Here is a 20,388-nt window from a genome sequence, read left to right as displayed (position 1 = left end):
GTTCCCTGTCCCCTCGAGGGCACGTCTGGCAAGCGATATGGAGTCTTGTTTTACGACGCACCAGGAGGATTCAGATCCAACATAGCTGTCGGAGGTTTTAAACCTACAGGACAGAAAGTGCACACAGATACGTTTCAGTGGTACATACAGACCCAATTAACAAAAATACACCGGGACCATATTAAACAACATGAACTTGAGGAGACGTTAAACCGAGGCCCCGCCTGCCATCTCAGGTGAATCTAAAAGATCCCACGGCACTATTTCAAAGAGCGGGGGAGTTCGCCCCGGTGTCCTGGCCAATATTTAACATCGAAGATAGGAGCAGGAGTAGGCCATTCGGCCCCTCGAGCCTGCTCCGCCATTCAATGCGATCATGGCTGATCGTCCAAATTCAGTACCCTGTCCCTGCCTTCTCCCCATATCCCTTTAGCCTTAAGAAATATATCCAACTCCTTCTTGAATATATTTAATGAATTGGCATCAACTGCCTTCTGTGGCAGAGAATTCCACAGGTTCACCACTCTCTGGGTGAAGAAATTCCTCCTCATTTCTGTCCTAAATGGCTTACTCCTTATCCTTAGACTGAGACCCCTGGTTCTGGACTCCCCGACCATTGGGAACATCCTTCCTGCATCTAGTCTGTCTAGTCCTGTTAGAATTTTATAAGTTTCAATGAGATCTCCTCTCATTCTTCTAAACTCTAGCGAGTACAAGCCCAATCGACCCAATCTCTCTTCATACGTCATTCCTGCCATCCCAGGTATCAGCCTGGTGAATCTTCGCTGCACTCCTTCCATGGCAAGAACATCCTTCCTCAGATAAGGCGACCAAAACTGCACACAGTACTCAAGATGTGGTCTCACCAAGGCCCTGTACAACTGCAGCAAGACATCCTTGTTCCTGCACTCAAACCCTCTCGCTACAAAGGCCAACATACCATTTGCCTTCTTAACCGCCTGCTGCACCTGCATGCTTACTTTCAGCGATTGGTGTACAAGGACGCCCAGGTCTTGTTGCACTTCCCCTTCTCCCAATCTATTGCCATTCAGATAATAATCTGCCTTCCTGTTTTTGACACCAAAGTGGATAACCTCACATTTATCCACGTTATATTGCATCTGCCATGCTTCTGCCCAATCACCCAACCTGTCCAAATCATACTGGAGTTTCTCGGTATCCTCCTCACAGCACACACGCCCACCCAGCTTTGTGTCGTCTGCAAACTTGGAGATATTACATCTAGTTCCCTCCTCCAGATCATTAATATATATTGTGAATAGCTGGGGTCCAAGGACCGATTCCCTGCGGTATCCCACTAGTCACTGCCTGCCTCTCGGAAAAAGAGCCGTTTATTCCAACTCTTTGCTTTCTGTCTGCCAACCAGTTCTCTATCCAAGTCAATACCTTGCCCCCAATCCCATGTGCCTTAATTTTACACGCTAATCTCTTATGCGGGACCTTATCGAAAGCCTTTTGAAAATCCAAATACACCACATCCACTGGTTCTCCCTTATCTATTTTTATCAGTTACATCCTCAAAAAAATTCCAGTAGATTAGTCAAGCACGATTTACCTTTTGTATATCCATGTTGACTTTGTCCGATCCTGTTACTGCTTTCCAAGTGCTCTGCTATTACATCCTTTATAATGGACTCTAGCATTTTCCCCACTACCGATGTCAGGCTTACCGGTCTGTAATTCCCTGTTTTCTCTCTACCACCCTTTTTGAATAGTGGGGTAACATTAGCTACCCTCCAATCCATGGGTACAGTTCCAGAGTCTATCGAATTTTGGAAGATGACCTGCAATGCATCTACTATTTCTAGGGCCACTTCCTTAAGTACCCTAGGATGTAGATTATCAGGCCCTGGGGATTTATCAGCCCTCAATCCCATCAATTTCCCTAACACCATTTCCCTACAAATACTGATTTCTATCAGTTCCACCCTCACCCAATATTACTAAAAGAGATTATCTGGTCACTTATCTTACTGCTGTTTGTGGGCCCTTGCTGTAAGCAAATTCCTATATTATAACACTGACAACACTTCAAAATGTACTTCATTGGCTGTAAAGCGCTTTGGGACATCCTGAGGTCGTGAAAGGCGCTATATAAATGCAAGTTTCTTTTATTTTTAAAGCAAGGTCCCAGAAACAGCAATGAGATAAATGACCATGATAAATAATTGGTTTTAGTCGAAATAGTGCCACGGGATCTTTCACATCCACCCGAGGCGGCAGACGGGGCCTCGGTTTAACATCTCATCTGAAAGACGGCACCTCCGACAGTGCAGCACTCCCTCAGTACTGCCCCTCCGACAGTGCAGCCCTCCCTCAGTGCAGCCCTCCCTCAGTGCAGCCCTCCCTCAGTGCAGCCCCTCCGACAGTGCAGCCCTCCCTCAGTACTGTCCCTCCGACAGTGCAGCGCTCCCTCAGTACTGCCCCTCCGACAGTGCAGCCCTCCCTCAGTACTGCCCCTCCGACAGTGCAGCGCTCCCTCAGTACTGCACATCCAACAGTGCAGCGCTCCCTCAGTACTGCCCCTCCGACAGTGCGGCGTTCCCTCAGTACTGCCCCTCCGACAGTGCAGCGCTCCCTCAGTACTGCCCCTCCGACAGTGCAGCCCTCCCTCAGTACTGCCCCTCCGACAGTGCAGCGCTCCCTCAGTACTGCACATCCAACAGTGCGGCGCTCCCTCAGTACTGCCCCTCCGACAGTGCGGCGCTCCCTCAGTACTGCCCCTCCGACAGTGCGGCGCTCCCTCAGTACTGCCCCATCAAATGTGGAGCACTCCCTCAGTACTGCAACGGGACTGTCAGAACCTGGATTATATGCTCAAATCTGAACACACAACCTACTGACTTATTAAATGCAAAGTAATAAGGCTGCCAAAGATGAGATAAGATATATATAAATGCAAATCCTTTCCCTTCGAGAGAGAAATAGTGTGCAAGTGGACAAGGGCTGTGTGTGGAAGAGATTAGGACAGTCCAAGGCCACCCCTGCCCATTGCACACCCACCGGGCTGCACCAAGGCCACCCCTGCCCATTGCACACCCACCAAGGCCACCCCTGCCCATTGCACACCGACCTGGCTGCACCAAGGCCACCCCTGCCCATTGCACACCCACCTGGCTGCACCAAGGCCACCCCTGCCCATTGCACACCCACCTGGCTGCACCAAGGCCACCCCTGCCCATTGCACACCCACCAAGGCCACCCCTGCCCATTGCACACCCACCTGGCTGCACCAAGGCCACCCCTGCCCATTGCACACCCACCTGGCTGCACCAAGGCCACCCCTGCCCATTGCACACCCACCTGGCTGCACCAAGGCCACCCCTGCCCATTGCACACCCACCAAGGCCACCCCTGCCCATTGCACACCCACCAAGGCCACCCCTGCCCATTGCACACCCACCAAGGCCACCCCTGCCCATTGCACACTCACCAGGCTGCACCAAGACCACACCAGCCCATTGCACACTCACCAAGGCCACCCCTGCCCATTGCACACCCACCTGGCTGCACCAAGACAACACCAGCACATTGCACACCCACCAAGGCCACCCTGTCCATTGCACACCCACCTGGCAACACCAAGGCCACCCCTGCCCATTGCACACCCACCTGGCTGCACCAAGACCACACCAGCCCATTGCACACCCAAGGCCACCCCTGCCCATTGCACACCCACCTGGCTGCACCAAGGCCACATCAGCCCATTGCACACCCACCAAGGCCACCCCTGCCCATTGCACACCCACCTGGCTGCACCAAGACCACACCAGCCCATTGCACACCCACCAAGGCCACCCCTGCCCATTGCACACCCACCTGGCTGCACCAAGGCCGCCCCTGCCCATTGCACACCCACCAAGGCCACCCCTGCCCATTGCACACCCACCTGGCTGCACCAAGACCACACCAGCCCATTGCACACCCACCAAGGCCACCCCTGCCCATTGCACACCCACCTGGCTGCACCAAGACCACACCAGCCCATTGCACACCCACCAAGGCCACCCCTGCCCATTGCACACCCACCTGGCTGCACCAAGGCCACCCCTGTCCATTGCACACCCACCTGGCTGCACCAAGACCACCCCTGCCCATTGCACACCCACCTGGCTGCACCAAGGCCACCCCTGTCCATTGCACACCCACCTGGCTGCACCAAGACCACCCCTGCCCATTGCACACCCACCTGGCTGCACCAAGGCCGCCCCTGCCCATTGCACACCCACCTGGCTGCACCAAGACCACCCCTGCCCATTGCACACCCACCTGGCTGCACCAAGACCACCCCTGCCCATTGCACACCCACCTGGCTGCACCAAGACCACCCCTGCCCATTGCACACCCACCTGGCTGCACCAAGACCACCCCTGCCCATTGCACACCCACCTGGCTGCACCAAGGCCGCCCCTGCCCATTGCACACCCACCTGGCTGCACCAAGGCCGCCCCTGCCCATTGCACACCCACCTGTCTACACCAAGACCACCCCTGCCCATTGCACACTCACCAGGCTGCACCAAGGCCACCCCTGCCCATTGCACACTCACCTGGCTGCACCAAGACCACACCAGCACATTGCACACTCACCAAGACCACCCCTGCCCATTGCACACCCACCTGGCTGCACCAAGGCCACACCTGCCCATTGCACACCCATCAAGGCCACCCCTGCCCATTGCACACCCACCTAGCTACACCAAGGCCACCCCTGCCCATTGCACACCCACCTGGCTGCACCAAGGCCACCTGTCCAGGCTCCGCAGGCTGCTCGCTGCCTCCAAGCCCCGTCCTCTAGCTGCCTCCAGGCCCCGTCCTCTACCCACAATGCACTCCGACCGCTCCGGGCATAGAGCGCTTTCTCGGGCGCGGAGCATTGTGGGCCGGACAGCCGCCATAGCTGCCGCCATTTCCGGGTCCCACAAGTGGACAAGAGGCGGAATGATTCCTCCACCTAATGTTTCTTTTAATGATTTTTGCATACCATACGTAAAAATCTGATGTTCTTGTTATCTAGTCTATCAAATCAGACTAGCGGAAGTCATATCGTTTTAAAAGCCGTGCTGCATACAGCCTTTGGGTTGGCATAACTTTACTGTTTTACAGAGCCCTTGGGTGAGTTTTTAACTCTTGTAAAGGATAAAAAGCAGGACTATTAAAAATTGGAACTAAAAAGGTCAATGTTGCTAATGCACGGGTAGAGAATGAAAGGCTTCTCTGCTGATTTCAGTGGTCTGGCGAATGGTGGTTCATCCTGCCGTCACTGATTGGCCCAAGATGCTGTGACGTAAGACGCATTGCGGCGTCATTGTCATGTGACTCTCACCTGACTCTTGTTCCTCACTCTCTACCTAGTGGCGGATCTCAGTGCTGCTTCTGCAAGTTAACTTGTTCCATATACTTAATAAAACGTTCAGACACTTTCCAACAATGCATAGCCATGCCTGCTCTTTAAAGAGATATTGACACATGGTGCCAGCAATTGCTTAAAGCAATTTTCATTTTTGTGTGGACCTACACGACTTTAAAATTTACTTAAAAACTAAAGCGTGTTCACGATGGTGTCTGGGAATGTTCCACCGGCACCACGGGCTCTCAATATCCACGACACCAATGTTGCAGAGTAGTAGAAGAGATTTGAGCGAGCTTGGAAATGCTGCACTATTGCGACACAGCTCGACTGGAAGCCGGAAAGAGTGCAGGTCGCGACACTTCTCACGGTGATCGGGGAAGATGAGCGCGAAGTCTGCTACCTGGTTGGACTGTGCCGAGGATGAAGACGGGAACAAGATGGCACCAGTGCTGACAAAGTTCTCTCAGTACTGCCGACCGTGAACGAATGTTCCTTTTGAGAGATACAAGTTCAGCACGAGAATGCGACAAACTGCTAAAACATACGACCGGTATTGTACGGCACTGTGAACACTCGCTGAACGCTGCGATTTCCACTCTATAACGCCAGAGGAAATACTCCGAGACCAACTCGTGTGTGGGATTGCAGATACGAAGGGGCGAGAGAGACTGCTTCGAGAGGCTAATCTAACCCTGTTGAAGACGGACGAGATTTGGCACGAATCTGAAAACCCAAGTAGACTCCAAGGCGTGACAAGCAAGCTTCGGGATAATGCCAGAGGCTCCCCAAAAACTTGAGTGCTGGAACTGCGGAAAGAGACACCAGTTCCACAGAAGAGAGCCTTTGCCTTTGAGAAAATACGCGGCAAAACTAACCATTTCATCGTAAAATGAACATAAAAATGTAAGAAAAAAGGAACAGGAGTCGGCCATTCGGCCCTTAAAGCCTGCTCCGCCATTTAATAAGATCATGGCTGATAGGCAATGGCAAACATTCAAAGATCGCATGCATGAACTACAGAATTTGTTCATCCCAGTTTGGCATAAAAATAAAACAAAAAAGGTGACTCAACCGTGGCTAACAAGGGAAATTAGGGATAGCATAAGATCCAAGGAGGGGACATATAAATTGGCCAGAAAAAGCAGTAAACCTGAGGATTGGGAGCAGTTCAGGATTCAACAAAGGAGGACAAAGGGATTAATTAAGAAAGGGAAAATAGAATATGAGAGTAAACTTTCAGGGAACATAAAAACTGACTGTAAAAGCTTTTATAGATATGTGAAGAGAAAACGATTGGTGAAGTCAAGCATAGGTCCCTTGCAGTCAGAATCAGGGGAATTTATAATGGGGAACAAAGAAATGGCACACCAATTAAATACATATTTTGATTCTGTCTTCACAAAGGAGGACACAAATAATCTCCCACAGATGTCAGGGAACATAAGGTCTGATGAAAGGGAGCAACTGAAAGAAATCATTATTTGTAGGGAAATTGATGGGATTGAAGGCCGATAAATCCCCAGGGCCTGATAATCTACATCCTAGGGTACTTAAGGAAGTGGCCCCAGAAATAGTTGATGCTTTGCTGATCATCTTCCAGCATGCGATGGAATCTGGAACAGTACCCATGGATTGGAGGGTAGCTAATGTTACCCCACTATTCAAAAAAGGTGGTAGAGAGGAAACGGGGAATTATAGACCGGTAAGCCTGACATCAGTAGTGGGGAAAATGCCAGAGTCCATTATAAAAGATGTAATAGCAGAGCACTTGGAAAACAGTGACAGGATCGGACAAAGTCAACATGGATTTACAAAAGGTAAATCGTGCTTGACTAATCTACTGGAATTTTTTGAGGATGTAACTGGTAAAATAGATAAGGGAGAACCAGTGGATGTGGTGTATTTGGACTTTCAGAAGGCTTTCGATAAGGTCCCGCATAAGAGATTAGCGTGTAAAGCTAAGGCACATGGGATTGGGGGCAAGGTATTGACTTGGATAGAGAACTGGTTGGCAGACAGAAAGCAAAGAGTTGGAATAAACGGGTCATTTTCCGAGTGGCAGGCAGTGACTAGTGGGGTACCGCAGGGTTCGGTCCTTGGGCCCCAGCTATTCACAATATATATTAATGATCTAGACAAGGGAACTAGATGTAATATCTCCAAATTTGCAGACGACACAAAGCTGGGTGGGCGTGTGTGCTGTGAGGAGGATGTCGAGAAACTCCAGGATGATTTGGACAGGTTGGGTGATTGGGCAAAAGCATGGCAGATACAATATAACATGGATAAATGCGAGGTTATCCACTTTGGTGGCAAAAACAGGAAGGCAGATTATTATCTGAATTGCAATAGATTGGGAGAAGGGGAAGTGCAACAAGACCTGGGTGTCCTTGTGCACTAGTCGCTGAAGGTAAGCATGCAGGTGCAGCAGGTGGTTAAGAAGGCAAATGGCATGTTGGCCTTTGTAGCGAGAGCGTTTGAGTACAGGAACAGGGATGTCTTGCTGCAGTTGTACAGGGCCTTGGTGCGACCACACCTTGAGTATTGTGTGCAGTTTTGGTTGCCTTATCTGAGGAAGGATGTTCTTGCCATGGAAGGAGTTCAGCGAAGATTCACCAGGCTGATACCTGGGATGGCAGGAATGACGTATGAGGAGAGATTGGGTCGATTGGGCTTGTACTCGCTGGAGTTTAGAAGAATGAGAGGGGACCTCATTGAAACTTATAAAATTCTGACAGGACTGGACAGACTAGATGCAGGAACCTGGGTGTGCTGTCTCTCCCTCTAACTTAACCTTACTGTATGTACATAACCTACTTATATATGTATAACTTACCTGTTAGGGCCGTTGCCCCTTTAACTCACCGTTTAGGGCCATTGCCCCTTTAAGACGCGCCTTAGCGCGCTGACGTCACGTCACGTACGACGTGACGTGCGTGAGGCGGCTACCGGCCCGACTCGGCTCTCCAGAAAGGCTGCCGGCACAGCCCGGCCCAGCGTCTTCGGCCGCATCAATCAGCCGCCGGGAGCGCCGCTATCTTCCGCTCCCGCGGCAAGCACCGGCCCAGCCTGGCCTCCAGCTCCTGCTCCCGACCTAGGCCCCAACGGCCAGCGACGCAACTACCGGCAAACGCGACGACGTCACGACCCCGAGCGTGATGAGGTCACCACGCTCCCCACGGCACTGCAAGTTCATTCCTCGTGGAGCTGCCGCCGGAACAAGACCTGCGCCACGGTGCTCCTCGGTTGTATTGTCCCCATGCTTCAGTCTTGGAAATTGTTTGTCTGTGAGTACTTAGAATGCTATAGACGATTAGCGTACACTGCATGTTGTAGAAAATGTTTAGTTGTAACTTTTTCTGTCTAGTTGGTTAACCAGCAGCCGTATTTGATACACTATGTACAGGGCTAATTTAAAGAGAATGCCTTCCAGCTCGCTAAATGTAATTCGTTGCCAGATGTACCGTGTTGCCCAGGCATACCTAAATTTGTGTATACATATCAATTATGCGTCTGTATACTAATGTGTCCTTCCATTTCTGTGTTGTATTTCAGTTTTACAGTAAGAATCTTTCAGTAAAGCGTTACAAGAAAAGTCAAGCCTTGTGATTTTATTGGAAGATATCGAGTTGTTCGCTATCTGTCTAGCTCTGCATAGGATCGCGTTGCGAGGGCAGAACAGTAAAAAGACAGCAGCACAGCGGGCTCAAGCACAGGAAGATACCACTCAGCTACCATGAGTCTACGCTCAGGAAAACAATATACTCTAGAGGAAGTCGACCAGCCAATCGAGAAGAATGAGCCTCTCCCAGCAAACGAGGCCAAGTCACAGTCCTCTAAAGCAGCCTCTAGAACATCTCGGCGGTCCAGCAGACCGTCGTCACCGACAGCTCTCCCAGCAAACGATGCCAAGTCACAGTTCTCTAAAGTATCCTCTAGGTCATCTCGGCGGTCCAGCAGACCGTCGTCATCGACAGCTTCTACAGCCGCCAAAGCACGTGCCAAGGCAAAGGCCACCCAGGCGCAATTGTCCTTCGCTGAAAAAGAAGCTGACCTCATGAAGCAGAGAGCCGACCTCGACGCTAGTATGATGAAGCAGAAAGCTGACCTTGTAAAGCAGAGAGCTGATCTCGCTGCCATTCTCCACATTCTCCAAAGCCAGAGAGCTGCCGCTGCCGCTAAAGCCGAAGCCGCAGCTTACGAAGAAGATGAGGAGAGCGAACGCGGGGAGCCCAGCCAGGAAACATATGACCTGGAACAGCCCCTCAGTCCAGTGCAACGTACAAATGAGTATGTCCAACAACACTCCAAAGTGTTCCCAAAGGAAACATTCAGGTATCTCGATGTAGAACTAGCTACTCACCCCAGCAACAAACGGCCCGTTTTCGGAGACACTGAGCTTAAAAGAGAAGAAACGAGTAAGGCTCGCCTGCAGAGACCTCCACAACACTCGGCCAATCCAGCTAAGCAGTCCTCGCCCGAGCCGCAAGGCGCACAAGACTTCGCCAGGTACCTTACTCGCCGAGAATTATTAAGTTCAGGCCTCCTAGAATTCGATGACCATCCTGAAAATTATTGGTCATGGAGAGCATCCTTCCTGAGTACCACCAAGGACTTGAATCTGTCAGCCAGAGAAGAACTAGACTTGATGACAAAGTGGCTCGGAGCCGAGTCGTCAAGGCAGGCGAAGAGAATTCGCTCAGCGCACGTCCTCAATCCCACAGCAGGCCTCAACCTGGTTTGGCAACGTCTCGACGACTGTTATGGGACACCAGAAGTCATCGAACACGCACTGCTCAAGAAGCTTGAGGACTTCCCGAAGCTAACCAACAAGGATAATGTCGAGCTCAGAGAACTGGGCGACATTCTCCTCGAACTGGAGTGTGCCAAGGGAGAAGGTTACCTGACCGGCCTCTTGTATTTGGATACGGCTCGCGGGGTAAACCCAATAGTGGAAAAGCTCCCCCACAATCTTCAAGAGAAATGGATAGCTAAGGGATCCAAGTACAAGGAGGAAAATGGAGTGGCATTTCCCCCCTTCTCTCTCTTCTCCAGGTTTGTCCAACAACAGGCAAGGGTGAGGAATGATCCAAGTTTCGCTTTCTCCACCTCCAGCAGTTACGCTCCTTCGAGAACAGAGAAACCCACAAAGGACAGCAACAAAGCCTCTGTGAGTGTGCACAAAACAGAGGTTCCAGCCGAACCCCCAGTCAACCAATCCAGTTCTGCTGGGAATGAAGTGGATGACCCAGATCGTCAGTGTCCTATACACAAGAAGCCCCACCCACTCAAAAAGTGTCGAAGCTTTAGAGACAAGCCCATTGATGAGCGCACGTCATACCTGAAAGAGAACCGCATCTGCTTCAGGTGTTGTGGGTCGACTACGCACATGGCAAAAGACTGCAAGGCGACAATCAAGTGCCTTGAGTGCAACAGCGAAAAACACATAGCAGCCCTGCATCCAGGTCCTCCTCCGTCAACCACCGAGAGCGCCGCGGTTGACAAAGAGGATAGCGGGGAGCAAAGCGAAAGCACATCTTCAGTCACCTCCAAGTGTACAGAGGTTTGCGGAAATGCAAGCAGCCCACGCTCATGCTCCAAAATCTGCTTGGTTAAAGCATATCCTGCAGGGAGAAAGGAGAAGGCAATCAAAATGTATGCAGTGCTCGACGAGCAAAGCAACAAGTCCCTAGCGAAGACGGAATTCTTCAATCTCTTCGACGTCAAGGCCAGCACCGCTCCGTACACGCTAAAAACCTGTGCAGGGACAACAGAGACTACGGGTAGGAGAGTCGGGAACTTCATGATCGAGTCCATGGATGGGAAACTACAGCTTCCCCTCCCCACCTTGATTGAGTGCGACATGATGCCAGAGGACAGGACGGAAATCCCCTCCCCAGAGGTCGCACGCCATCAGCCCCACCTACAGCCAATTGCCAATAAGATTCCAGCTGTGGACCCGGACGCTCCAATCCTCCTACTCTTGGGAAGAGACATCTTAAGGGTGCACAAGGTACGTGAGCACATCAACGGGCCCCACGATGCTCCCTATGCGCAGCGGCTTGACTTGGGATGGGTCCTCGTGGGTGGAGTTTGCCTGCGAACAGTCCACAAACCAGCGGATGTCAGCGTCTATAAAGCAAACGTGTCGCGCAACGGTCGCACATCCTGTCTCAGCCCATGCCCAAACAGGATCCAGGTAAAGGAGGACTACGACGACATGACGCAGCATCATAGGTCAACCTCCTCTGCCTGCGAGGAAGAGGCAGGCCCCACTGTGAGCACAGATGGCCTAGGATGCTCAGTGCTTGAAAGGTCCAAGGACGATAGACACAGCTGGGCAGCACCCCTGCCATTTCGCCCTCCTGGACGCCGTCTTCCGAGTAGCGGGGAGCAGGCTGCGGGGCGCCTCTGCTCGCTCAGGAGAACCCTGGTGCCGGGGTCCACCGACCCAGACACGCCTGCAGTCCCCACCCCAGCGATGCTCCTGACTCAAAAGATGAGTGCTATTTCAGCTCCCTCTGGAAACTTCGACATGGCCGAGCTGCACAGGAAGCAGTGGAAGCAAGTACAGTGTCGTGCAGACACTTCTTGGAAGAGATGGGGAGGAGAGTATTTGCCCACCCTACAGAGCCGTAGGAAATGGACAGAAGACAAGCCGAATGTCAAAGTGAGAGATGTCGTCTTGCTGAAAGACAGCCAAGCACACAAACGAACGGTCAGTGGGACCGGCCGTCAAAACTCTGCCGAGCAGGTGAGAATATAGAATGCAAAAATAAGGTAACAACTCGCTCCGCATGGCCAAGGACCCTGCCAACCTAAAATGGAGGACCCTGTTAGCCTAAAATGGTGGTGCAATGTCGACATCGCTGAGTCACTTGCATATTGTGAGAGATGATCATGTTAACTCGGGAAGCTGTGAAGGCAGCAGGAAGAAGTAAAATAAAAGAAGCTAAACTGATCTGTGGCTAATATGGCTGGCCCCTACAATGTCACACCTTGCTGGTAGAAACAATGTAGGGTGGAGTGCAAAGGGTATACTGACAATAGGCGATCCGAAAACACATTACCATGCATTACCATAATGATTAGGTGATCGTGAAACCATTACCTGCATATTTTCTATATTATAAACCATTCAGTGAACTGTGACTTCTTTATTTCAAACTGCCAGGCCAGGAAATCACTTTAAAATGTGTACGTGCCCAGCTCAGGATTGGTGCAGACTGTAAGATGTGTTAATGTCTTCTCAAAAGCAAGTATAATAATGTGGTACTCTGTATGAAAGATTGCTTGCTCTGGTGGAACCTGTCGAGACTCTGCTGGAGTCAGAACGGTGCTGTATCAGAGTAAGTCTCCCGGGACAACAGAATAAAACAACTGTTGAACTAAACCAGTATTCGACTCAGTGTTTGTACTGAACCAGATTGAGGACCAAAAAATCCGTTTCAACATTTGGTGTCAGAAGTGGGATCTCAACGGACGATCACCGAGAATTCGCGAAATTAAGAGCCGAACTAGTTTTGGACGTGAGAGGAGGAAATGGGCCCCCGGGGTGAGTATGTTTAAATTTACCACTTCGGTTTTCCTCTGATCCGTAAGTCCGATAAAAGTTTTGCCACTCGCTAATTCTTGTGTGGTGTCCCGACGAGATCTGGGTCAATCTGGCGAATACTGTGTAAACTTAGGAAATAAGTATCCAAGTCGGGTAAAGCGCCGGCCTCGTATTTCACTTGGCCCGCTCAGGCTCCGATTGGACTAAAAAGTAGATAAGTGATTTTAAAGAAAGAGAAAAGGAATACTTGAAAGAAAGTAAAAAGAGAGAGTCGGGGACTCTAGAGCTATAGCAACTTGTACTCGGGGAGTGCAAGATAAGGGTCGTATAAGTAGAATAATTAGGCTAAGAATACCTGTACCAGGTGGTGACAGAGGCTAAGAATACCTGTACCAGGCGGTGACAGAGGCTAAATTTACGATTTGAATAATTAGGCTAAGAATACCTGTACCAGGTGGTGACAGAGGCTAAGAATACCTGTACCAGGCGGTGACAGAGGCTAAAATTACTATTTGACTATAGACGACTCACTGTGTTTTTGTTAAGTCTAAGTGTTGTACTGTGTTTTTGTTAAGTCTAAGTATTGTAAGTATTGTAGTGTTGCGTTTCATTTTGTGTGCCGGTATCCGTGAAATATATAAGACACGTGCAAAAAGTAACTCGAATCCTGAAAAAGAACCCTTAGTGTAAGAGAACCATGGGTAATTACCTAGATACCACAAGTGATGAGGGCAGTGCCTTACAAACCTTATGTGACCAATACCCGGACAAAGCCCAACAATTGAGACAACTCTCAGGGGGTTTAAATAAAAAGTTAGGCAGCGAACAATGGCCACTAGGGGGTCCCAAAAGCTTAGAAACGGTTAAACAAGCTCAAGAAGTGATTTGGAAAAAGAATATGGGAAGTAAGACTAAGAAACTAATTGGACTCTGGCGACAGTATTGCCAAGAAATTAAAGACAGTTCCCTATTAGCCAGCTGGCAAGAGAATGCTGTTAAGTTAGGAATAAAGCTAACTGAAGGAGGGAATCCTAAACCCATTGAAATACTTAAGAAAGAATGTGCACATGAGAAAAGGTCTAAATCTGAAATGGCGCCAGATAAAAAGGATAAAAATGAACTACGTAGTTCAATGGTTGGCCTTAGGTTGAAAGAGGGAGACGGAACAGATGAGGACTTAGACAATTGGACAATTAGAACTCCTACCGCGGCACCTCCTCAGCCACCCCAATATAATAACATTTATCCCGACCAACCTCTTACAAATCAGACTGGCTTGATCCCTATTACGTCCGTTACCAGTCCACCGACACCCTCCCTTACTGTCCCAAGTCACTCCCCAATCACGCCGATTTCTGATGTTTATATAGACCCTGTTGCTTGTCGAACCCGATCGAAAGATCCAACAAATCCCAAGAAAGACGTGAAACCGGGGAATACCCCTAGTCTGAATTGGCAGAAGAAGAAACGTAGACCCAGACAATTAGTACAACATAAACCAGCAAAAGCAGATGACACTGACTCATGTAGTGACCTTACTGATTCTGAAGACAACCTTTCACCCTTAAACAGTTCCGACTCAGAACCCGAAATTAGCCTTACTAAACCAAAACGAACGCCCAGAAATCTGCCGGTAAGAACAATGCCAAACCCGAATGCAGCGGCTGCCGCAACCAACCCCACCATAGATGTATTTTTCCCTTGGAAACCTAATGAGATAATGGCTATCCTAACCGGTATGCCAGACAGGAAAAAGGCGCCGGCTAGGTTTGTGGACTTTCTTCGAACCACGATACAGGTGTACAATGCAGACTCCCGAGATCTATGGGCTTTGATTCAACAAGTTTTAACTCCTTCCAAACACACTAGATTTTTGGAACGCCTGACTCACCCTAATCATGCCGCTTTAGAGGCCGCCCACGCCCTCACAGCTGATAGGGAGCGACGCATGTTTGCAGCACTCAATGCTACACTCCAAAAACCTATATCTAATGTCCTAGATACTAAGCCAAAGAAAGATGAGGGACCTGAGGAATTTTTGGAAAGATTCTGTGAGGTTTATCAGGGACAGTCAGGGGACACCAATTACCAAGCAGGAGCCAATTCACCCCAATTCTGCGCCATTCTGATGAACTGTCTCCCGGCTGCTGTGGCGACAGCCGTTAAAACCAATAATATGAACTGGGCAGAAAATACTCCAACTCAAATGGCTAGAGCCGTAAAGTATCATTGGAAAGAGAGTAAAGGTTCGGAGAACCAACCCCAGAAGACAGTAAAAACAGAATATGTCGTGAAGGAAGTCCCAATTCAACCACACACGATAGACAAGACAGGGTATCAGATGGAACCTCAATACTGTAACCCTGGAGGGGTAGACTCTCAGAATTATGGATATTACCCTCATCCAAACGGCTTCAATGCTACTGCATACGGCCAACCCTACGCCACTCCACAACAGAATTACGGAGGTGGAGGAAGGGGTAGAGGACAAGGACGGGGATACCAAGGTCAAAGACAAGGGCAGTGTTATAACTGTGGAAAGGATGGACATTGGGTCAGAGACTGCCCATCCTTAGCCTCTGGAGACCCACCTAGGAGAGGCAGGGGAGGATGGAGAAGAAACGGAGGAGGACCTAGAGGCAGGGGAGGATATACCAATTTCTCCCAGAATAATCCATTCCCACAGAATTGACTAGCTAATCTAGTGACCAGCAGTTCACAGTCGGCCCAAGAACCCTTATTAATGTTGCAAATCCAGGATCAATGGTACCCCTTTTTAGTAGACACTGGAGCCGCCATGTCCTCTGTCCAATCGGACCTTAAACTTCCCCGATCCAACAAGACCCAGGAATTATCAGGCTTCCAAGGTCAAAGGACCAAGTATGCTATGTCAGAACCAGTTCAGGTGACCTACAAAAATCAATCTGCGACCCACCAATTTGTAATAACTACCGGCTTGGACTGCAATTTAATGGCCAGCAGTATACGTGGACTCGATTACCCCAGGGCTTTGTGAATTCACCCACCCTGTTTTCGCGGTGCCTTCAACAGCAATTACAGACACTGACATTAAATCGTGGCTCTAATCTGATCCAGTATGTGGATGACCTTCTCATTGCCAGCCCTGATGAGCTAAGTAACAGAGAGGACACTATTCAGTTGTTGAACTATCTCTCAGAATTGGGATATGTGGTATCTCCAGCTAAAGTACTAGTGGCTAAGAAGACAGTTAAATTTCTTGGAGTTATGTTATCAGCAGAGAACCGCAGTCTGGAAACCAGTAGAATACAGCCAATATGCGAGACACCAGCCCCTAAAACGGCCAAACAAGTCAGACAGTGGCTGGGAATGGTTAATTATTGTCGACAGTGGATACCTAATATTGCAGTATTAACCAAACATCTGACTCCCTACACGGCTAAAGAGGGAGAGTTTGAGCTGGAACTAGAGGCACAGCAGGCATTTGAGGAATTAAAACAGGATCTGGTCCAAGCACCAGCCCTGGGACGACCCCTGTACGATAGACCATTCCAGTTATACTGCACAGTAATAAACGATTGCTCAACAGCAGTCCTGACCCAGAAGCATGGAGATAAGCATCGACCGGTAGCTTATTATTCATCAAAAATGGATCCGGTAGCTTTAGGACATCCCTATTGCACCCAGATCCTTACAGCCGTCTACAACAGTCTACAGTCAGCCGCTAACATGACACTTCAACAGGATATTACTGTGTATAGCTGTCACTCAGTCACTGCGTTACTGGGGCAATTGCAGACCCAACACCTGACTACCGCCAGGCAAAATAAGTATGAAATATACTTACTGAACAATCCTAGGCTTACATTTAAACACTGTAGCACTATCAACCCTGCCAGTTTCATTGCAAACCCGCCTTCCGAGAGTGATGAACCAAGCCATGATTGCTTACACCTCATTAAGGATGATACCTCAGTCCGACCTGATTTGTTTGACACTCCTATTACGGATCCCGGTATTACCATGTATACGGATGGCAGTTCTTCAATTGATGACATGGGAAAACGAATTTCTGGTTATGCAATTGTAAATCAGGAAGGTGTCACCTTAGAATCAGCAGCCTTTGAATCCCCTTTTTCTGCCCAGCAAGCCGAACTGTTTGCACTCATACGAGCTTGTACTTTGGGAGAAGGATTACGAATCAATGTATATACAGACTCTAGATATGCCTTTGGAGTAGTTCACGACTTTGGACAATTGTGGAAAAATAGAGGATTTCTAACCTCCTCGGGCAGTCCGATCTCACACCGTCAGTTAGTTTCAGACCTCCTGCAAGCCCTTTTACTCCCCAAACAGATAGCTGTGATTAAATGCTCTGCCCATACCACTGGCCAAAACCCAGTAGATATAGGAAACCGCCGCGCTGATGAGGCAGCCAAAATTGCTTCTAGGAGTCACCAAATGATTGTGCCGGAATTATGAGGCAGACTAAAAATTCCAAAAAGAATCAGTCTACCTCGGAAAAACTAATGCCAACCATCCAAGAGGTGATTAAGTTGCAGGAGGACGCTCCTGATAGTGATAAGCATTTATGGAGAGAATCGGGATGTGTATATAACCCTTTATCAAAACTCTGGACTACTCCCGCGGAACAGACTTGCATGTCTGATGAGTTAGCTCTTTGGGTTATTGAATGTGTACACTTTGCTATGTGATGGTTAAGAACTGGACTCGTAAAAGTCTAGATTCAAGGTGGGAAGGTCCATATCAGGTCTTACTAACAACCCCGACTGCAGCTAAGGTCGAGGGAAGAAGCGTATGGGTGCATTCCACCATTGTAAATTGATTGGAGAAACCAATCAAAAGGGGGGGGAGATAATCAGTAGATTTCAGTACAGTATAGAGTAGATTTTACGAACAATCATTAATTTTATTTTAATTGATAAGAGACTACAGAACTCACGCTCGGCCTTGATAAAGGTGACTGCAGTTTTACGAGGTCTGGTGTTGTGTTTGGATTGTTTTGGCCTGCCAAAATCCTACTTTTATTATACTTATTATACGATTTCTAATTTTTAATTTTTAAAATTTTAGCTTTAAGTTTTTAACTTTGGATCTTGTGTAAGCAGTTTGTTTTCCAGATTAATAACTAATAAGTCGCATTGATTGATCACGGAGGATCAAGATGAGGACCTTATTACTGCTTCTGAGCGTTATCCTGCTCGCGGGCGGGGCGTTCAATCGACTGAAGAAATGTGCCGAAGAGATATTCTCCAGTGCAAAGACAAGAATCTTAAAGCTTTCGGATCCTGGAACGTGACTAAATGGGACTTCTGTAATGGACTATTAAAAAAGGAAATCATCATCAGAAGAAATTGAATTACTAAATATAGAGGGTGAAGCGAGTGAGATGGTAAAGGAGCAAGTTGAGAAGGAATTAATGGAGGAGGAGTATAATAGACTCAATAAAGTAGAGATGAACCAGTAGGATGAAGCCCAGAATCACAGGGTACCTTAGATGGTTATCATGGAATGATAAAAGGGGGGAATGAGAATATAGAATGCAAAAATAAGGTAACAACTCGCTCCGCATGGCCAAGGACCCTGCCAACCTAAAATGGAGGACCCTGTTAGCCTAAAATGGTGGTGCAATGTCGACATCGCTGAGTCACTTGCATATTGTGAGAGATGATCATGTTAACTCGGGAAGCTGTGAAGGCAGCAGGAAGAAGTAAAATAAAAGAAGCTAAACTGATCTGTGGCTAATATGGCTGGCCCCTACAATGTCACACCTTGCTGGTAGAAACAATGTAGGGTGGAGTGCAAAGGGTATACTGACAATAGGCGATCCGAAAACACATTACCATGCATTACCATAATGATTAGGTGATCGTGAAACCATTACCTGCATATTTTCTATATTATAAACCATTCAGTGAACTGTGACTTCTTTATTTCAAACTGCCAGGCCAGGAAATCACTTTAAAATGTGTACGTGCCCAGCTCAGGATTGGTGCAGACTGTAAGATGTGTTAATGTCTTCTCAAAAGCAAGTATAATAATGTGGTACTCTGTATGAAAGATTGCTTGCTCTGGTGGAACCTGTCGAGACTCTGCTGGAGTCAGAACGGTGCTGTATCAGAGTAAGTCTCCCGGGACAACAGAATAAAACAACTGTTGAACTAAACCAGTATTCGACTCAGTGTTTGTACTGAACCAGATTGAGGACCAAAAAATCCGTTTCAACACAGGGACAAGAGGGTCCGCAAGGTGGAGGTGAAGATCGTCAAGGAAGAGACTGTCAAGGTGTTTCTGAGGCCAGTCTCAGAGATCGTAGTCCTCCTTTCCGAAGAAATCTAGAGAACGGACTCTGAGCGTGTGGCAGCCAAAGGACGTTTTCTCCAGGTTATTTTGTATCTGTAGTGGTACAAATGGAATTGTACCAAGCGGGGAGTGTGCTGTCTCTCCCTCTAACTTAACCTTACTGTATGTACATAACCTACTTATATATGTATAACTTACCTGTTAGGGCCGTTGCCCCTTTAACTCACCGTTTAGGGCCATTGCCCCTTTAAGACGTACGACGTGACGTGCGTGAGGCGGCTACCGGCCCGACTCGGCTCTCCAGAAAGGCTGCCGGCACAGCCCGGCCCAGCGTCTTCGGCCGCATCGATCAGCCGCCGGGAGCGCCGCTATCTTCCGCTCCCGCGGCAAGCACCGGCCCAGCCTGGCCTCCAGCTCCTGCTCCCGACCTAGGCCCCAACGGCCAGCGACGCAACTACCGGCAAACGCGACGACGTCACGACCCCGAGCGTGATGAGGTCACCACGCTCCCCACGGCACTGCAAGTTCATTCCTCGTGGAGCTGCCGCCGGAACAAGACCTGCGCCACGGTGCTCCTCGGTTGTATTGTCCCCATGCTTCAGTCTTGGAAATTGTTTGTCTGTGAGTACTTAGAATGCTATAGACGATTAGCGTACACTGCATGTTGTAGAAAATGTTTAGTTGTAACTTTCTCTGTCTAGCTGGTTAACTAGCAGCCGTATTTGATACACTATGTACAGGGCTAATTTAAAGAGAACGCCTTCCAGCTCGCTAAATGTAATTCATTGCCAGATGTACCGTGTTGCCCAGGCGTACCTAAATTTGTGTATACATATCAATTATGCGTCTGTATACTAATGTGTCCTTCCATTTCTGTGTTGTATTTCAGTTTTACAGTAAGAATCTTTCAGTAAAGCGTTACAAGAAAAGTCAAGCCTTGTGATTTTATTGGAAGATATCGAGTTGTTCGCTATCTGTCTAGCTCTGCATAGGATCGCGTTGCGAGGGCAGAACACTGGGTGTCCTTGTACACGAATCACTGAAAGTTCACATGCAGGTACAGCAAAAATGGTATGTTAGCCTTTATTACAAAGGGGGTAGAGTACAAGAGTAAAGAAGTCTTACTAAAATATTATAGGGCTTTGGTGAGACCACAC

At 48.8% G+C, this 20,388-nt stretch overlaps 1 protein-coding gene across 1 annotated transcript; it reads left to right on the top strand.

Annotated features, from left to right (window-relative positions):
- Nucleotides 1-7,566: 7,566 nt before the first annotated feature.
- On the top strand, nt 7,567-20,160 carry LOC147120866 (uncharacterized). Its single transcript, XM_085979217.1, has 2 exons — nt 7,567-12,127; nt 19,159-20,160. The coding sequence occupies exons 1-2, from the start codon at nt 9,110-9,112 to the stop codon at nt 19,279-19,281; spliced, it is 3,141 nt and encodes a 1,046-aa protein (XP_085835343.1). The 5' UTR covers nt 7,567-9,109; the 3' UTR covers nt 19,282-20,160.
- Nucleotides 20,161-20,388: the final 228 nt, after the last annotated feature.

Source organism: Somniosus microcephalus, chromosome 3 (genome assembly GCF_052327205.1).
Source record: "Somniosus microcephalus isolate GS21.2 chromosome 3, FLI_Smic_1.0, whole genome shotgun sequence".
Taxonomy (NCBI): Eukaryota; Metazoa; Chordata; class Chondrichthyes; order Squaliformes; family Somniosidae; genus Somniosus; species Somniosus microcephalus.
Note: the sequence above shows the minus strand (reverse complement) of the source record. Positions and strands in the feature narration are given on the sequence as shown.